At 54.9% G+C, this 16,842-nt stretch overlaps 9 protein-coding genes across 9 annotated transcripts; 5 read left to right on the forward strand and 4 right to left on the reverse strand.

Annotated features, from left to right (window-relative positions):
* Positions 1-325: 325 nt before the first annotated feature.
* On the forward strand, positions 326-1,416 carry B0H18DRAFT_1122212 (uncharacterized protein; the record flags this gene model as incomplete). Its single annotated transcript, XM_048034473.1, has 3 exons — positions 326-1,047; positions 1,105-1,327; positions 1,393-1,416. The coding sequence occupies 3 exons, from the start codon at positions 326-328 to the stop codon at positions 1,414-1,416; spliced, it is 969 nt and encodes a 322-aa protein (XP_047889867.1).
* Positions 1,417-2,015: 599 nt separating this feature from the next.
* Positions 2,016-4,024, reverse strand: B0H18DRAFT_881460 (WD40 repeat-like protein; the record flags this gene model as incomplete). Its single annotated transcript, XM_048040845.1, has 6 exons — positions 2,016-2,341; positions 2,401-2,567; positions 2,631-3,061; positions 3,110-3,463; positions 3,516-3,625; positions 3,679-4,024. 6 exons carry the CDS (start codon positions 4,022-4,024, stop codon positions 2,016-2,018), a joined length of 1,734 nt encoding a protein of 577 aa, XP_047889868.1.
* Positions 4,025-4,259: 235 nt separating this feature from the next.
* B0H18DRAFT_1026031 (uncharacterized protein) lies at positions 4,260-5,515 on the reverse strand (the record flags this gene model as incomplete). The annotated part of the gene is made up of 4 exons (XM_048029786.1): positions 5,497-5,515; positions 5,245-5,414; positions 4,938-5,183; positions 4,260-4,595 (listed from the first exon to the last, which is right to left on the reverse strand). Coding segments are annotated over exons 1-4 (584 nt in total), but the record flags the coding sequence as incomplete, so codon positions are not given.
* B0H18DRAFT_1026034 (kinase-like domain-containing protein) lies at positions 5,455-7,229 on the reverse strand. Its single transcript, XM_048029787.1, has 4 exons — positions 7,159-7,229; positions 6,924-7,099; positions 5,652-6,871; positions 5,455-5,596 (listed from the first exon to the last, which is right to left on the reverse strand). The coding sequence occupies exons 2-3, from the start codon at positions 7,090-7,092 to the stop codon at positions 5,826-5,828; spliced, it is 1,215 nt and encodes a 404-aa protein (XP_047889870.1). The 5' UTR covers positions 7,093-7,099; positions 7,159-7,229; the 3' UTR covers positions 5,455-5,596; positions 5,652-5,825.
* Positions 7,230-7,696: 467 nt separating this feature from the next.
* Positions 7,697-8,687, forward strand: B0H18DRAFT_1096021 (uncharacterized protein; the record flags this gene model as incomplete). The annotated part of the gene is made up of 5 exons (XM_048032436.1): positions 7,697-7,773; positions 7,863-7,902; positions 7,950-8,136; positions 8,201-8,347; positions 8,398-8,687. The coding sequence occupies 5 exons, from the start codon at positions 7,697-7,699 to the stop codon at positions 8,685-8,687; spliced, it is 741 nt and encodes a 246-aa protein (XP_047889871.1).
* A 232-nt stretch (positions 8,688-8,919) lies between these two features.
* B0H18DRAFT_1122217 (uncharacterized protein) lies at positions 8,920-9,954 on the reverse strand (the record flags this gene model as incomplete). Its single annotated transcript, XM_048034474.1, has 2 exons — positions 8,920-8,943; positions 8,998-9,954. The coding sequence occupies 2 exons, from the start codon at positions 9,952-9,954 to the stop codon at positions 8,920-8,922; spliced, it is 981 nt and encodes a 326-aa protein (XP_047889872.1).
* An 834-nt stretch (positions 9,955-10,788) lies between these two features.
* B0H18DRAFT_936922 (uncharacterized protein) lies at positions 10,789-12,517 on the forward strand. Its single transcript, XM_048041809.1, has 2 exons — positions 10,789-12,108; positions 12,197-12,517. Exons 1-2 carry the CDS (start codon positions 11,131-11,133, stop codon positions 12,218-12,220), a joined length of 1,002 nt encoding a protein of 333 aa, XP_047889873.1. The 5' UTR covers positions 10,789-11,130; the 3' UTR covers positions 12,221-12,517.
* On the forward strand, positions 12,518-14,458 carry B0H18DRAFT_1026041 (uncharacterized protein). Its single transcript, XM_048029788.1, has 4 exons — positions 12,518-12,798; positions 13,267-13,357; positions 13,383-13,935; positions 14,012-14,458. The coding sequence occupies exons 1-4, from the start codon at positions 12,537-12,539 to the stop codon at positions 14,033-14,035; spliced, it is 930 nt and encodes a 309-aa protein (XP_047889874.1). The 5' UTR covers positions 12,518-12,536; the 3' UTR covers positions 14,036-14,458.
* A 546-nt stretch (positions 14,459-15,004) lies between these two features.
* Positions 15,005-16,840, forward strand: B0H18DRAFT_1026051 (uncharacterized protein). Its single transcript, XM_048029789.1, has 9 exons — positions 15,005-15,142; positions 15,190-15,261; positions 15,318-15,412; positions 15,471-15,513; positions 15,576-15,649; positions 15,703-15,861; positions 15,921-16,166; positions 16,219-16,238; positions 16,296-16,840. The coding sequence occupies exons 1-9, from the start codon at positions 15,122-15,124 to the stop codon at positions 16,628-16,630; spliced, it is 1,065 nt and encodes a 354-aa protein (XP_047889875.1). The 5' UTR covers positions 15,005-15,121; the 3' UTR covers positions 16,631-16,840.
* The last annotated feature ends 2 nt before the right edge of the window (positions 16,841-16,842 follow it).

Raw genomic sequence — 16,842 nt, forward strand, 5'->3', positions numbered from 1 at the left:
TCCACCTCTCAGTATTGCCAATGTTCGTAATATGGCACATACTGTAACTTGGCTCTTGGACATTTGGACGCAGATCGGATATCATTCAGTGAGCATAGGAGCGGAGTGTTGGTAGCAAGTTACTCTGTCAGCAGGATGACTGCGAGGATTGAGATGCGCGTGAGAGCCAGCAGTCGAGCGTCTCCCTATTATGTAACTTGGTCAGGTTCAAGAGGACATCCACGCTTTGCGCATCTCATCTCCGCCCGCATATTGTTGCCCGGCGACCGTCCAATACGTGCTGCGGCGTACGCATATCACTGGGACTTTCTGTACCCCAAACGACATGGCGGATTCAACTCCACCGGATACACCCACTTTCCTGACCGCCTCGCCGCCCTTTGACAATCCTGGTGCAGACATCATCATCCGGACGTCCGACCGCGTCGAGTTCCACGTGTACAAGCTCATCCTCAGAGAGGTCTCCTCCGTCTTTGCAGACATGGTGTCCTTACCGCCGACGCGCGAGTCGGACGCCGATGTGGTCGATGTCACCGAAGACAGCGTCGTCTGGGAGCATATCCTCCGTATGTGCTACCCCTTCGCCCGATCAGCTGTGATTGCGCCAGATCACTTCTGGCCGTTGCTCGAGGCCGCCAAGAAGTACGACATGAATGGTGTCCGCGAGGCGGTGGGGCGAGAGATGTTGACTGCCCCGATACTAGAGCGAAGGTCTCTACGAGTGTATTTGCTCGCCTGTGGTCATGGGCTCCAGGATGTCGCCATCGAAGCGGCCAGGGCCAGCCTGCGTCAACCACTTGACGAGGATACCTTGGTTCCGGAGCTGCGCTGCGTGACCTCGGCCGCGTACTTCAGGTTGCTCCGGTACCGTCGCGACTGTGTCAAGGCAGCCACAGCCTTCGTGGACGACTTCAAGGTTTATGTGTTCGGGCGTGATGGTTGGAGAAAGTACACAGAGACATGGGTGAAACCGCGTGGTGGCACCTCCAACAATACAGATCCAAAACATGACCCACAGTGTTTTGACTCTAATGAGAACCGCAAGAGGTACATTTTACACCCACCTTCCTGAGCTGTTCATGGTGTAGACAATGCCGACTTCAGCGATCGTACAACTCGTCGCCGCGTCTTCGAAGACTACATAAAGCGTTCCGCGGAGGCACTCAAGGTCACCCCTCATGGCGCTGTCGTGCTCGATCCACACATAATCGCCGCTACTGTACAGCAAGCTTCAATCTGCGCCGCCTGCAGAACGGACGAGCAGGCGGACCAGATCGTTCGGTTCATCAGGTTTCACGCATCCGACATCGATGCCGCCGTAGCCAAGGTGAGTGGGCGTCGGACATCATGAATATGTCCACCTATGTAGGCTAACTGTTCTCTGTAACGCAGGTGGTACTTATGATAGAGGCGTGAAAAAAGGGCGCACTCTGACTCCACGATAGGTCGCAGGTTGAGTTGAACCCAGACCGCGCTCGGCCTCTTTCAGTTTCGAGATTGCTACTATATGCTTGGGCACGGTCAGTCTGTTTGAATGGTTGTACGAGTATGTACGAGTACCCGTTTGACTTGTGTATAAGTGAGTGGTATTTCAGAAACTCGATCCAGTGCCTCCATGTATGCTACGACAGTACTTAGGACCGTACAGATTCGGCTAGGTCGCGATACAGACCACATTACCAGTCTTATTGATATCATCCTGACTATGTACCTCTAGTTCTACCTAGCGCATCAGCTCTGGCGGTACTACAGTCGCATAGAAGTGCAAGCTCTTGTCCGTATACGCTATTGCGCCTGCAGAGCTTAACATTCATTGTCACGTTGTAGGTTGCCGTGAAGCCGACTGTAATCATCTTTCGTCCGGACTCCGGAGGTTCTGCTCTTCTCGCAGACCATTACTTAGGAGTGTCGTTTCATCTTAAAAAGATCCCCTGTGTTCGTGCACTGTCAGTTCGCAACAGTGATTGTTCGCCACGGAATGTGATCCTGTAAGCAACACGACCCACAAAACTACGTCATGTCCTTGGGTGCAACGCCACAACGAGTGCGCCGTTCAGAACGCCCTCACCCTTCCTCTGCATCCACCGCCCGAATCGCATCTCATGCCCCACCCCCGCTACGAGCAACACCGTCTTTGCCTGCGCTTGGCCACGGGCCTTATTTGACCGCTCCTCCGTATCTTCCGCAGAGCGCGTCCAAGTGGCACCGGCCTGGAAGTCTGGCGCGGGCGTGCAGAACTGGATAGAATTTACGACGCCGGGGGCGGGAATCGTGCCCAAGAGGGCGAACGACTTGAGCTTCGCGTCGAGCTTCCAGAGGCGGACAGAGCCGTCCCACGAACCTGCACGTCGTTCGTGAGTACTTCATGAACAGAGCAACGGGAAGTGGAAGTGAACGAACCGGAGGCGAAGAGATCCGAGTACCGCAGGGCACCGATCGCAGTCACCCAGCGCGGCTTGCGGACCGTGGGCATGTCCTCCGTGTCGACGTGTGCCTCGTCAATCCCATGCGCGAGCGCCTGCGTGAAGACAGGCTTCTTCTTTTGCGTGGTCCATAGGGATAAAGACCTGTAGATCGAGGGGTGCACTGGTCAGGTCGGTCAGTTGCACAGAGGACACGGATTCGCGCACCCGCTATCACCGCCGCTCACGAAGGTGACCTCGTCAATCATAGCGACGCACTCGATGCTCCCCTCGACGAACTTCGTCTGCTGCCCCTTCACCTCGCGCCGTTTCCTCCGCCCTTCCCCCTCCTCGTCCTCACCATCGACGTCCATCCCATCCAGGTCGTCCCTCCATTTGCTCCCACCCCCGCCGCGGAAGACGAGCTGCGTCTCCTCCGGGATCTTCCAGAACCGCACCGTCTTGTCGCGCCCGCCCGCGCTGACCGCGGTCTCGCTCCGGAGCGCGTCGAGCGCGAGCACCGGGGCCTGGTGCCCGAAGAGCGTCTCCACGTAGCCCATCGAGGTGAGGTCGAACAACTTAAGCGTCCTGTCGAACGAGCCGGAATAGAGTTGTGTGGATGTGGTAGCGTTCGGCTGTACTTTCCGGAAGGCGAGTGCCTGTGGGAAGGGTTAGGAGAGAGCGCAGAGCAGAAAAGGCAGACGTACAGAGATGTGATCTCGGTGCCCTGTGAAGCCCTTCACCCACTCGTTCTTCTCAACGTCCCATACACCGACCCGTCGGTCCTTCCCACCGCTTGCGAGGTATCGTCCGTCTGGACTCACGGCGAGAGCCCATACCTCGTCTGTGTGTCCCGACACGTCCTTGCCCTTGCCCTTGCCCTTGTCGGGTCTGCACTTAAGGAATGTGTGTACTTTGCGCCCGGTGTGCAGGTCCCACTTGATGATAGCGCCCTCCTTGCCCGAAGTAAACAACCACCGTGCGGACGGAGACGCAACAGCCCCTGTGACGGAGAAGCGGTGACCGCGCGTTCGTATTGACGGAGCGTCCTCAATCTGGTACTGCGAGGCCGTTAGTGGCAAGAACCATATGATAGGGTAGTGTATGGCGCACGCTATCTGCTACGAACAGATGGACCTTTCCCGAGTGCTCTAGGACGTCCTGCTTGAGTCGCGTCGAGATGAGTTCGCGGTCGATCTCCGCCGCATCGAACTCTCCCTCCGCTGAAAGTGTTGCATGAGATTCCTGGAGGAAGGGACGAACATTGTACACGCACCTAGCCCAAGACCCTGTTTCACTCCGTCGAGATACATCTTCGCAAGCCGCAGCCGCTTCTCCGCGGGAGTCTCCTCTTCGTCTTCCTCACCGCTCTCGTACGCGTCCGGGTCGACGTCCGGTGCGCGCAGGTCCATCTCGTCAATCCCACCAATGTCGTCCGAGTCATGGGTCTCGTCCGACAGCTCTTCATCCCTCCGCTTCTTGGGTGTGGGGGCGGCGCCGGGCTTTTGTTTGCTTCGCTTGTTGGGAACGCTGCGTCCGGGTTGTCGGGAGGAAGAGGCGGTGGCATCTTGCGACCGTTTGCGTTTGCGCGTCTTGGGTGCTGCAAAGAAGGAGTCTGGCATTTTTGTCGGGTGTTACCCCGAGGGCGAGGGTCGCAAGGATTAGCGAAGGGCGTGGTGGATGCGCGAGCGTACAATACGAAGCTGCGCTGGTGGCGGAGCCTCAGCAACTTTTTCGCTCAGGCGCCCATGATCGGACCACGTGGAGTAGGTATCGCTGACTTGTACGAGTTTGTCAGCACTCAAGAGCTCTGTTGAAACGCACATTCATGCACTCAAGAGCTCCTACTTCGTCCATAAAACAGTCAAATACAAATCTACACTTTATATGGTACATGAACCACGCTACCGTAGACATACAAAACTAGCATCTCGTATTCTGTGTCGTGAACAAGACATTTCCTAGCAACGTATAGTAGTACAAGTAAATTGTAATCTTGAACACTCCGAAGCTGCGATTCATGCATAGTAGCCTTCAGTTATGATATGCCGTCTCGAGCTTCTCCTTTGCCTCAGCATATTGATATTCGTCGACGAGCATCTCGTCATTGAGAGTCTCGAGGGACTCCATGACCCAGTCCTGGCAGGTCCAAGTGACGATGTCGTTCCTCATAGGTTGCCGCCTCAGGCACTCCTTTTTTTTTTTTTTTTTTTTTTTTTTTTTTTGAATCCCTTTATTGTCCGCGAGGGCCGGGCCCTATGTAGACAAAGCACTAGCACTAGGAGTAGGTACGGAAGTGTTCACGTAGGTTCAAGCTGAGCATAGGCTCACGCCGGGGCGAGAGCTGGAGATGGTACAGTAAGAGAGCAAAAGGAAAATATGGTGCCGAGACAGTGACATGTATGTACAGTAATGGGAGTGCGAATGCAACGAGGTAATCTATTTATGGGAAAGTGGACTCCCGCCCGGGAGACGACACACGTTCGATAGAGCTATCGGACTGGACGAGCGGTCTGGCTCAGAGCGCAGGCACTCCTTGACCTCGGCGATGGCACGCTCACCATCGATTTCGCAGACGAGAATTTCTTCGCGGAAACGCTGCGACTGCATCGGGTTCGCCTCTACGACGTCAAGGGCGAGCGCGCCAGGCTCGCCGTTGGCTTGATAGATGAAGTGCTGCTTCGACTCATTACCGCCGAGAATATGCAGATGGAGGGCCCAATGGGCCTTCGAGCGGGCCAGTGGCCTGTAGCTGACGACCGAAAGCTCTGCGTGGACCATCTGCGCAGTGAGAAAACCTAGTTAGTCGGGCCGAACGGAGGCATGCACAAGAACGACTCACAGCTGTAGCAAACTCGAGAGGGGCTCTGCGATTTTTCGTTGTGGCGTCGCGGGTTACTGAGTGCCAGTGGGCTGTTTGGTATCGCCCTTTTAAATGTCCTGCTCCTGCGACCGCACGCCTTCCCAGACAAGCTATGGTCTCGCCACGCTCTTTCGAGTCATGGATCACGACTATACTTGGAAGGAACGCAAACCCTTTGAGGAATAGCTCCACGGCAATTGTATAAACCAAGTACAGGTTCATACCACTCACTTGAGTTTGTCATCTGCCGGGGACAGCGGCAGGAGTCACTTCGTGTCAAGACGTTCTCAGGACTCGCCGAGGAGGACGAGCTGATGAACGGCGCTGATCTCTAGTTGAAACTTCGTAGTCTAGACATGTATAGCAAATAGATAGACTTGTCGTACCAGTACGCCACTGCAACATGTTGCCTTCGCATTGGCACCGTCCTTGTTTTCCATGCCGTCGAGCGGTCTGCAGTGATGCCGCTCATCAGAAGCCAAATACAAGCCCATACTTCTTGTTCATCGATGACTTCGACTATTATATGCGCTGACAAGAAAAAGGTATAGCGCGAGATGCTAGTACACCACAGTGGACTCGATGACACGGTCCAAAACGACCTCGCGATCGTAACCCAAAATCGACGGAGGTAAAAAGTCCCACCAATCGCTCTCGTCCTGGATGGAACGCGTGTTTAACGCCTTGAGGTGCTCCCAATACTCCGGGTAAAAGCCACTAGACTCCCAGTCGATGATCCCAGATAGCTCGACGCCACCGTCCGGTCCATCGACCACCATCACATTCCCCTGATGCAGATCCGCGTGGGTGAACACGATGCGATGTTCATCGCGTAGCATCGAGCGGAGCCATCTCTTGTAGTTGGGCGCCGCTCGGCAGGACCGTGACTCTAGGAGGAAGTCGTTGAACTGCGCTTCGGAATACAGAGACGACGCGCTGACTCGATCGTCTCTGCGGACATCCTTGCAGAGCCGGCGACCGACAGGAGAGCCGAGTGGGGCGCCACACGGAGATTCCAGTTGGCGGAAAGTGGCGACGGTCTCATCTAGAAGATCACGAATGCGCAGCTTTGTCTCCGCAGACAGCGAGGGCCAACGCTTCTCCAGTGTGGTGCCGGGTACGAGGGTCATGAACATGAAGGACGTTGACCCCACGGTTACCAATCCGAGAGCACGCGGTGCTGCGATGCTCGGGAAATGTTCTTCCACGAACTGTAGAACCCCGTGCTCGTCGTGATTGAAGTACTGTGACTGGGCAACCTTCACAACCACGTTCTCGCCAATCTGGATTACGGCGCGAACAGAATGTTCCCAGAGGAGTGTGCCAGACAGTGCATGCCCAACAATAGTCGCTGAGAGATCAGATACAGACGCATCCCAAATCTCGAGAAGTTGGCAGACTACGGGGGAGAGCGGGTAGATTATGGAGTGTGGCAGGGGGCACGGGAAAGGGAAAGGGATTGAAGGCAGCGGCGCTAGGCAGCCGGCTGAAATCTGTCGAGATGCAGCTGGTCTGGGCTTCGAAGTTGATGCAAGGTATTCAAGCACACGAGGAGGAGCTTTGTCTGGCTCCCCCGCTTGCAAAGGCACCAGTGGCTCACTGCTTTCTGCCGTGCGAGAGTGAATGTTAGGATTGGGCGGAGTGAACAGTATACTCACCTGTCCGTCGCTTTGCTTCTCGCGCCTCGATTGAACGGCGTATTTTAGCGTATGAGGTACATAGCTTGCTCAATGTAGCTTCTAGATCAGCTGCGGGGTCGTCCTCTAGGGCCCTGTTGATGTGTGCCAGCACAGTGACATTGAGATGACTGTAGCGACGCTCGGCCATGGGAAGACTGATTGAGAACGATGTCAAAAGACCGAAGGGAGCTGATAAGCCGTAGAAAATACGTGCCGGTACACTGTGCCACGGTACTACTGCATACGTTCGCGGTACAAAGCCAAGTTTGCGTGACCGTGTTCAGGGAACCTCGGTGTCAGTGGCGGTCACAACACGTATACGTAAGCTGTCGTCCGGATTCAGGTCAGCACGTGCGCACAAGTTGAATATGGCAACCGGCGTCGTCGTTCTAACTTTCCTTCATGATCATTTGCACTGGCAGGCTGCTCTTTGCAAATCATAACATTTGCTTATGGCCCCCGATAAGCGCAAATGCGTTCTCTCGAGTGAAGTCGTACGCTCAGGCTCGCTGCAGCCGGGTGCCAGGGCGTACGCGGAGCATGACGGACCACACCTCGACGGAGAAATTGGACGATCCGAGTACCATCCAGACTACGATGACGCCAAGTCGGTAGATCAGTCTAATAAGAGAATGAAAGTGCAAAATTGTCTATCCGTGGAACGAGACAAAACGCCCCCGCCACAAGTGCCTCCTAGCATTTCTCGTTCGTCCGAAACCTATCTCATACGGACGCTACTCACGCGGCCACCTATGGCAGGATATGTCCCAATAGTGTGCGCGGGCTCTCACTGGTGTGATCGATCGGCTCTCGAGAACGTCGTCGTCTTGTGAGTCCTACTAGTCATCCTTCATTCAAGCTAGTGTGCCGAGCTGTCACACGCAGTAGTACTAGAGCTCACCCTAACTTGCACTCCAGCGGCGACTCGTACAGTAAATCGGATGATGGAAGAACATGGGTATGGTGTTAGCCAGTGGTCCTCTGCTGCTGCTGATACTATACCAGGTCGGCCATCTGGGGAAGCGACTTCAGAGACGAGACACACCGATCAGGATACACAACTTCGCTTTTCCTAGCGCGACCGCTGAGTATGACCTCTCAACCCAATTTTCAAGCTTCTTCGACCTCTGTCCACCGAAGACAGATATTTACAGTGGGATACCTACACTTGATCCGGAGAAGACCGTATATTGTTCGCATTCTCATGCCCTTTTCATGGCCAGCACACTGATGCGCATGTAAAGTCTTGTTCTTAGGTATCAATGACTGCGGAAATCCCGATTCCGATGATCTGGCGTCCATTCTGGAGACGATATTCGATGGCGTTCACGATCTATACATCAAAGCCGGGGCCCGGAACTTCGTTCTCATCGACGTCCCACCTACTGATCGTTCGCCGCAAGGTGCAGTCATTCGAGTTGCCCTTCCTATTCCATTCACATCTGACTCGCAGCGAATGACTGCGAGACCTCAGACGAGATAGAAGAACGTGTCAGGACGTGGAATGATGCGCTGCTGGCACAGACAACCGAGTTTGGGGCTAGCACCGAGCAGGCGACAACACTCCTGTTCTCGTCACATCGAGTGCTGACTGAGGTGCTGGACGACCCGTGCGAGTTCGACTTCACCGAAGACGACGCGACGGCCGAGGGTGGTGGGATCTGGACGGACGGATTGCACCTCTCAACGCATGTACATGATATTCTTGCGGAGCGACTGATGGCATCCGTATTCCCGCCATAGTGTGCAATTGCAGGGAGCTTCTTCGATGCTCGGCGTGGTGTCCTGAATGCCATATCAATGGAAAGAATGGCGGTTGCATCGTGCACTCACGTCCTGGTAACAAAACCAAGGTCGAGCACCGTTGTACAAGTACTCAGTACTCACTTGAAACGAGCTTGTCATGGTACATAATTTTTTCCAAGAGTCATACAGATACCACTCCGAGAAATTGTATTCCTGTGATACCGCTCCTTCAGGACTCCACAACGAGTACTACCTGTGGAAGAAACCCCGTCAGGGAGCAAGTACTTTCAAAACCTTGCTGACTTACCTTCGCGATGGCCGCATCTATCTGGGCTGCATGGAATTTAATGAAATGACTGATTTCACTGGCATCACTATCTTTTCTACATATGCTGCATAATGCAGCTGCTTGCGCCGTAGTGGCGATGAGGACTGGGTCCAAGACTGCGTCGCCGTGAGGGTGAGCTTTGAGTCTTTCAGTAGACTGAGCCATGTAGTCGTCAAACGTGCTGCGGTATGATGTGTAATTCGTGACATATGCGGTTCCTTGGGCACAATCTGCGTGATGGTGCTGTTCAGGTACTCCCGGGCCGGGTCCGGATCGGCGCACGATCCAATCTGGCACTTCCTCCGATACCATCCCGTCCCATCTATGGTTACGGAGGAACCGTTCGTCCTCCGCAATGGATATGGCCGCCTTCACGCACTCCTGACGGTATTGCAGCAGGTTGAAGTAGGCGGCTGATGTCGCAGAGCGCAGCTCGGGTACAGATGACCTCGCCTCGGGTGTCTGGCGAAGACTAACCCTGGCCGCTGCAGCAGCGACGTCATTGAATCCGTAGCTGCATGCGAGCATGTAGACGCGCAGCGTCTCTTGCTCTAGCATGCGGGGTGTAGACATTTCCTTCACCACGGTGTTGCGCACACAGGCCATATCGTACTTCTTGGCAGCCTCGAGTAACGGCCAGAGCTGATCCGAGACGATCGCAGGTAGTACGGTGGGATAGCAGATGCGAAGGATGCAATCCCACACAACACTGCTTTCTGTGACCTCAACTACCCTTGAGTCAGTGTCGGGAGCCGTCGGCAAGGCTGCCATGTCGGCGAAGACCGAGGAGGCATGTGTGAGTATTATCTTGTAGACGTGGAAATCGACATGGTCCAGCGTGCGGATGATCAGATCAGCGTCGGGATTGTCGAACGGCGGTGAAGCGACCGTGACTTGAGCAGCGGATGAAGTGCCGTCTTCTGCTGCGTCAGTCATGTTGTCAATATCGTCGAAGTGCTATCGTTTGAGGCGTGGTGCGCAAGCGATGTGGCTCTTTTGTCACTGTATATACGCAATGACAGTTGAGCCAAGAATGAAAGTAGACAAGCACCGAGACTACCTTAGACGGACTCAGGGGAGGACTCGGACGCTCGAGTCGTCTTGCTAGTACGTCAATCGGCCCGTAGATGGTCAGCTATATTTTGTGTGTCAATGCGATGCATATGGAGTCTATAACTGAAGTATACGGCAAAGGCGACGGGGCATCCTCACCTTACTCAGGCTACTCTGATAGTAGTCTCGTAAGAAACCACTTCCGAATTCGAAGGAATTCAGCCGCATGTCACGTGCGTAGTGTTGACAGATCGAGATCGTATTGTGGCGCCCGCGGCCCAGCCGTTCGAACTTGAACGCGGTTTGGTTGAGTTGCTCAAGCCTTCCTCGAGCTTACGACTCGGACGTTCTCGTACTGCCTCAAAATTGAGTGAACGCTATCTGATGCTGGAACAAAACACAATGCGGGGTCTTCCAGTGTCAGCTCAGGTGCTGTTGACTTCGCCGACTTCCCTATAAGCACCATGCACTTCGCCTGAAGAACGTGGCGTACAGTAGGCTCGCTGGGTCCGTCAAATCTTATGCATCCCAGTCAGGTGCAGCGGTATGTAACGACTAAGCCCCGAGTAATCTACAACGCTAGTTGACCCTTTGGACTCGCAGGCGTTGCTCGCTATCGACGTCTGACACACAGGGGTCGCAGGAACACTGGTAGACGCTCTCGGGTGGTCAGTGCGGCCGTATTGGCACGACGAGACTGAAGCTATCAAGCGAGAACTCAAGTAATTCATGGCTGTACGCGTTCAACGTGCGAAGCTAGGACGAGCGCGATGGATGGCGCAGATCGCCTTCAATGAGCGTATGTATCGAGGACTCGGCCCACAATGAATGTCCGATGTGGTCATGAGACCACGCAAGCATGTATACTTGGAACAGAGATAACTCACACAGTACAGCAATCTACCGCCTGTCGTACGTCACTCTGCCGCTCCGGATACGGCTGCTCATCGATTGCACACTGACAAAATGGAAGTGCGCGGTTAGGACGCCCACTGTATTGCCGCACCCATATCTACTGCTGCAGTGACTCCTTGGCTCGACTTGCGCATCGACTCCGTCATGGATACGCAGTCCCCTGTGCGTCGATCTGCCTCATCGCCTTTCGATAATGAGAGCGCAGACCTGATCATTCGGACGTCCGATCACGTCGAGTTCCGCGTCTTCAAGTTGATTCTCAGGGAGGCCTCGCCAATCTTCGCAGACATGTTCACACTACCCGTGGCAGCGACACCCGAGGCCGACACGGGTGTAGTTGATGTCGTCGAGAAGAGTACCATCTGGGACTACATTCTCCGTGTCTGCTACCCCGGACCCGTCCCGTCGTCGACTACCATCACCCCCGATCAGCTCTGGCCGCTGCTCGAAGTGGCCTCGAAGTACAACATGAAATGCGTCCACGATGCCGTCTGCCAGGTTATGTCGACTCCCCACATGCTGGAGGACGAGGCTCTGCGAGTCTACCTACTCGCATGCGGGTACGGATTCCGCGACGTCGCCATCGCCGCAGCGAGAGCCTGTCTCCGCCGGCCAGCCGACGAAAGAACGTTCATACCGGAGATGCGTTGCGCGACAGCCGCCGCATACGTCAGACTGCTCCAGTACCGTGGCGACTGCGTCGATACGGCCACTGCTTTTTCACAGGATCCCAAGTTGTTCCTACGCTCTAGCTGGAAGGAGCACATAGGGGGCTGGGCTACAGTTCAGTCGATATCTACCTCTCGCAATCATCCCGACCCGGCACACAACGAGGCATGTGCAGGCCGCTCGGTGTTTTACAAGATGGAGCCGCGTTCTTCCGCAGCTGGGAAGGACAAACACGTCACGCTTTGTCGCCGCGTACTCGAGAATTTCATGAAGCGCTCTGCGGAGGCACTGAAGGCTTCCCCGCACGGTAGCACTGTACTCAACTCGAAAAACATCGCTGCCATCGCGCAGGAAGCCTCTATCTGCGGTGCGTGCAGAAAGGATAGTCAGCCGGACAACATCGTTCGATTCCTCGAATTCTACGCATCGGAGATAGATGCAGCTATTGCAAAGGTAAGTGTGAATGCCATTGCGTACGTTACTCTGACCGCTGAACTGGCCCGCGTTGTTCCTCTGGGACTATGACGGTTCCTGCTTGTAGGTCCAACTCGTTGTGGAGCCTTGATTGCGGCGGCGCATCGCAGTGCTTCCGATGTGGCATGTCCCCCAGACTGTGTACTGAGTTGTATTTGACTGCCAGTGAGAGTTGGGCAACGAATCTTATTGTAGTGGTTGTTTGAAGTGTTGAGTTCGAAACCACAGAGTTGCTCAGTGACTAGTCGCGACCTTTGTGAAGGAATGACCGGTTGGGACATTGTAGTCGAAGACGGCTGGTCTTTTATGTAATCAACCTTACTGTATTCATTTGCCGCTGGATCTGAAAAGCTCTCAAGCTTTCTCACTCGCGAGCATCATCCGCTTATAACTACCTTTCCATCTCTATGGCGTTTCCAAACATCGTGACGGATCCTACTTCGGTTGATCCTACTTCGGTTGAGGGCTCCACTATCCATATAGCCTCTCCGCCGTTCGACGACCCCCAGGCGGATGTGATCATCCGAACGTCTGACCGCGTCGAGTTCCGCGTCGTCAAGCTCATTCTCAGGGTGGTCTGTACAGTCTTCGCCGACATCTTGTCATTGCCTGTCGCACCTGATGCAGACCCGAATGCAGTCGACGTCACCGAGGACAGCGTTGTAAGGAGTGACTAGTTGTTACTAGTCCTCGATAGAACGATATTGAATCATTTAGTATGTTCACGACCTCTATGGTATGTTATCGAAGGCTATGGAATATTCGAGAGTACTCGTGAAGATACAGAGTAGCTTACCAATGCGAGGATCGCTGCGAGTATATAGGAAGGGCCGAAACACTCGCAGACGACACGCTTTGCTGGTCAAACGTCTACCCCCTCTCGTCTCGCCTCTTGCCTCTCTCTTGTACCATCTACTGTACACCTGTACCCGTAGATAGTACAATCCAACTCCTTTCTCCCCTTTCTCCCTTCTCTCGCCCTCCTCGTCGGCCTGATCACCCGTCGAGCCCCTTACCTAAGCAAACCGCGTGAGGACTGAACCCTTTCGTACAAGGCGTAAACTCGTCTTGTTACAAGCGTCGTGTGGGACCACATCTTGCGTATATGCCACCCCGACACTGCTCCACTGGCACCAGCTACGATCGCTGCCGATCAGCTCTGGCCGATGCTCGAAGCGGCCAAGAAATATGATATGCGGGCTGTGCGGGAAGCAGTGGTGAGGGAGATGTCGACGCCCCGCATGCTCGAGCAGGAGACTGCGAGTCTACGCACTCGCATGTGGCTATGGAGTCGAAGATGTCGCTGTCGCAGCGACGAGAGCCAGCCTTCCCCAGTCATACGAGGATGGCCCGTATGTACCCGAGCTGCGATGCGCAACGCCCGCTGCGTACTTTAGACTGGTCCAATACCGTCGGGAATGCGTGAAGGCAGCCGTGTCCTTTGCGGAGGACCCGCAGCTCTTCTTCCGAGATGGGTGGAAAGACTACGTCAAAGATTGGCTCCTGCGGTTGGAATATGTCAGCGAGCAACATGATTTTGTGTGTAGCAGCGGGAGAAACTTTGCGTTGGAAACTTGGACATGGAACAATCGGTCGTTCCGTGACGTACTCGATGAGTACATGGCACGTTCGACAGAGGCCCTCAAGGTGTTCCCTCATAGCAGCACGGTCCTAAACCCCATCTTCATTGCGACCACAGTACATGCCGCCTCAAAATGTATCGCTTGCAGGGGCCGTACGGAGCCCAGTGATATTGTGGCTTTCTCCAAGTTTCATGCATCTGAGATAGATGCAGCCATTGCGAGGGTAAGCCGCCGATGCTCAGGGAGTACTTGACCAACAAGAGACCATTTATTGACTCGGTGGATGCCTTTTTCTGTAGGTGAAACTCGTCATGGAGTCCTGACAACTGTGGGATATCCTGGGTGCTCTCGACTTTGTCCGTGGAATCGGACCTTACTCTCGCTCGGAATCCAGTGTCGGACCTTCACTGTGTTCGATTCGAACCTGATGGGTTGATATCGTCCGAAAGAACCTTAATTTTGGTACAGTGTAGGCGTATTTAGTATAATCTCCATGGTGGGGACCAAACGTACCACAAGAAATCGGCTCTGAAAGGCTTGACTACGGCGGCAAGACCTCATTTCACGATGATACCGTGTGTATCCGCGATGAAGTGCTATCCGTCTCTCCATATCCAAACGCCCTCGGTGGTGCGTCCTTTTCGGTGAAGCCGAACTCGTACAGGAGCCCGGGGTTGCATCCAGCACCTCAGTCGGTACTTGGCGTGCCGACCGTGACGGTAGTAGCATTGTCGCGTCGGGCTGCTTGGCAGCCGAGTCTTGTTCGACACTGGTCGCCTGTGCGCCGAGCGGCTTGTTCCACTCCGAGCAGCGGCCTCGGCCAAAGTTGGTCGGGGAGGCTCTTGACAGCCCGTGCTATGGGATAATAGATGCGCAGGATAATATCGCTGTGATCCGCTACCTGAACAGTCTTCGTGTCCGTCCCGGCGGTCGTCGCCGGCAATGTCTACTTGTCGGCCAAGACCGAAGAGGCCACTCTGGGAATGTATTTGTAGAGGTGGAACTCGACGCGACCGGACGCGACCGGACGCTCGGATGATCGCGTCTGCTTCAGGATTGTCGAATGGTTTTGAGGCCGTCTCCATGGGGGACGCGGCATCCGTCTTTGTGCCCGACGTAAGTACGGTCCTCTGAGGTGTGACAGTATAAGGACGTGGCACAATAATTACCAAAGATAATAGCACTCGTACCTGTGGATACTCGATGCAGAATTGAACAATCTAGTCACCAGATAAGTAGTCGAAGTCTGGGCAGCAATCGCGGCAAGTTGAACTTCAAGCAGTCGGTGGAAGCAACGCGCCCACACGTGACCGCGTATATGCGCGAGACGGCCTGAGGCCTTCTTCTCTCCTCAGGTCCTCCTTCTCCTTCTCCTCGCCCCTGTCTGCTCTCCTCTCTCGCTTTCGGACATGCTTGAATCATGCACTCCAGTAGGCTTTCAATGCATTGGCACCTACTTGTCTGATATCTGCCCAAGCACCACGACTATGCTGCCAACGTGCTCACCGCGCTGCTCTGCGTCGGGCTCGCCATCTCCTACCTTCCTCAGGTCTGCTAAAAGCTACCTATCCCGTCGTTATGATTGACGCTTATGTGCGACGCCAGCATCTACGGATAATCAAGGCAGGTTCCTCAGAGGGCTTTAGCCCGTGGTTCCTCCTACTCGGGAGTACATCGTCTGCATCGGGAATGCTGAACATGTGCGTCCCAGTCGCTCTCTTCATGGCCTAGTCTCATTGCATTGTGACCAACGTACAGTATTGTCATGCAATGGAGCATAGTCAGGTGCTGTAGGGTCGTCGTGAGTGTTTCCCTATCCCGCCATCTCCCCCTGGCATGCTGAACTCGGCGTCTGCCTCCTAGACATTCGGGAGCTGCATCGAGTCCGTAGCTGGGGTAATTCAGCTTATGCTGCAATGGTTCTTCTTCACTGTCATGTAAGTTATATCTCCTGCCCCTCTGCGTCACCGACGATGGAACGTCGCCCCAGCCTCGTGTTGTACATGATCTACTACCCGCCCCATCTCAAGTTCACCGAGGTCGACGTGGACCTACACGACAACCGGCCTCCACAGCACGTCAAGACCTCCGTCAAGACAGACGCATGGCGTCTCTCCATCACCCTCTCCTGGGTCGTCTTCATCCACATGTGCGTCGCGCTCCGCTGCCCCACACGTGGTGCACACGCTCACGTCCGACCGCGTTCAGCGCCTTCATCACCTTCGTAACCTTCCTGCTACTCTCTGCGGAGACTCCCGATCTTCCAGGACGTTCCCCGCAGATATCGCTGTGGGCGACATTCCTAGGCGTCGCCTCCGCGCTGCTCGCCGCGCTTCAGTATGCCCCGCAGCTCATCCATACCTACCGCCTCAAGCTAGTCGGCGCGCTAAGCATCCCCATGATGCTGATCCAGAGTCCCGGTGCCGTCTTCATGGTGCTCAGTATCGCTCTCCGGTGCGTCTTGAGGGTCATTATATCTCTGGCGGTCACTGACCATCCTCGATAGGCCCGATACGAACTGGACAAGTCCGTCGTTCACTCTCTAACCACGATCTAAATCTGACTGACTCGCGCGCGACCCAGCATGGCTCCCTTACGCCGTCGCCGGCGTGATGCAAGGGTCCCTCCTCATTATGTGCATCCTGTGGCGCGCACGCCAACACCGCCTGAACATCAACGACTTCGGCCAGCCACTGGACGCCTCGTCCGCTCTCCTCGCCTCGTCCGACGGCCCAAGCGAAGTCGCACGCGTCCCAGAGGACGGTCTTCCGTTGCAGACAGCGGTGGAGGACGCCGTCGAGCACCACGTTCGCGCCGAGATCGAGGACGAATCAGAGGACGCGAACGAAGAAGCGCCATTACTGAAAGGTAGGAAGGAGAAGAGGGGTCACGCGTTGCGTAGATGGTTTGGGTGGTGACGACGATGCGCGTTTGCTGCGTCGAGTTTGGAACCTTATTATCTCGGTTATCTTACGTTTTGGCTATTGCAGGGTATGCTTGCTCTATCATGCTTCCTGCTGCGATGCTGCACCTCGTCGTATAGTACTTGCAAGGTACTTGTTCGACGTACCGTTAGTAGTCCGTGGTGTCGAGCCCGAAGAATCGTCATAACCTATTATGTTACAAACCA

The sequence above is a fragment of the Fomitopsis serialis genome (genome assembly GCF_022376445.1).
Source record: "Fomitopsis serialis strain Sig1Antser10 chromosome Unknown B0H18scaffold_73, whole genome shotgun sequence".
Classification (NCBI taxonomy): domain Eukaryota; kingdom Fungi; phylum Basidiomycota; class Agaricomycetes; order Polyporales; family Fomitopsidaceae; genus Fomitopsis; species Fomitopsis serialis.

What these genes read in the sequence shown, in the direction of transcription:
- B0H18DRAFT_1026051 (XM_048029789.1), top strand. Translation starts at nt 15,122, where the DNA reads ATGCTTGAATCATGCACTCCA. An exon ending in TCAGGTGCTGTAGGGTCGTC is followed by an intron (nt 15,514 to 15,575) that starts GTGAGTGTTTCC and finishes TCTGCCTCCTAG; the next exon opens with ACATTCGGGAGCTGCATCGA. An exon ending in GCCCGATACGAACTGGACAA is followed by an intron (nt 16,239 to 16,295) that starts GTCCGTCGTTCA and finishes CGCGCGACCCAG; the next exon opens with CATGGCTCCCTTACGCCGTC.
- B0H18DRAFT_936922 (XM_048041809.1), top strand. Translation starts at nt 11,131, where the DNA reads ATGGATACGCAGTCCCCTGTGCGTCGATCTGCCTCATCGCCTTTCGAT. An exon ending in TAGATGCAGCTATTGCAAAG is followed by an intron (nt 12,109 to 12,196) that starts GTAAGTGTGAAT and finishes TCCTGCTTGTAG; the next exon opens with GTCCAACTCGTTGTGGAGCC.
- B0H18DRAFT_1026034 (XM_048029787.1), bottom strand. Translation starts at nt 7,092, where the DNA reads ATGGCCGAGCGTCGCTACAGTCATCTCAATGTCACTGTGCTGGCACAC. An exon ending in AGAAGCAAAGCGACGGACAG is followed by an intron (nt 6,872 to 6,923) that starts GTGAGTATACTG and finishes CTCGCACGGCAG; the next exon opens with AAAGCAGTGAGCCACTGGTG.
- B0H18DRAFT_1026041 (XM_048029788.1), top strand. Translation starts at nt 12,537, where the DNA reads ATGGCGTTTCCAAACATCGTGACGGATCCTACTTCGGTTGATCCTACT. An exon ending in CGAGGACAGCGTTGTAAGGA is followed by an intron (nt 12,799 to 13,266) that starts GTGACTAGTTGT and finishes CACTGGCACCAG; the next exon opens with CTACGATCGCTGCCGATCAG. An exon ending in TAGATGCAGCCATTGCGAGG is followed by an intron (nt 13,936 to 14,011) that starts GTAAGCCGCCGA and finishes CTTTTTCTGTAG; the next exon opens with GTGAAACTCGTCATGGAGTC.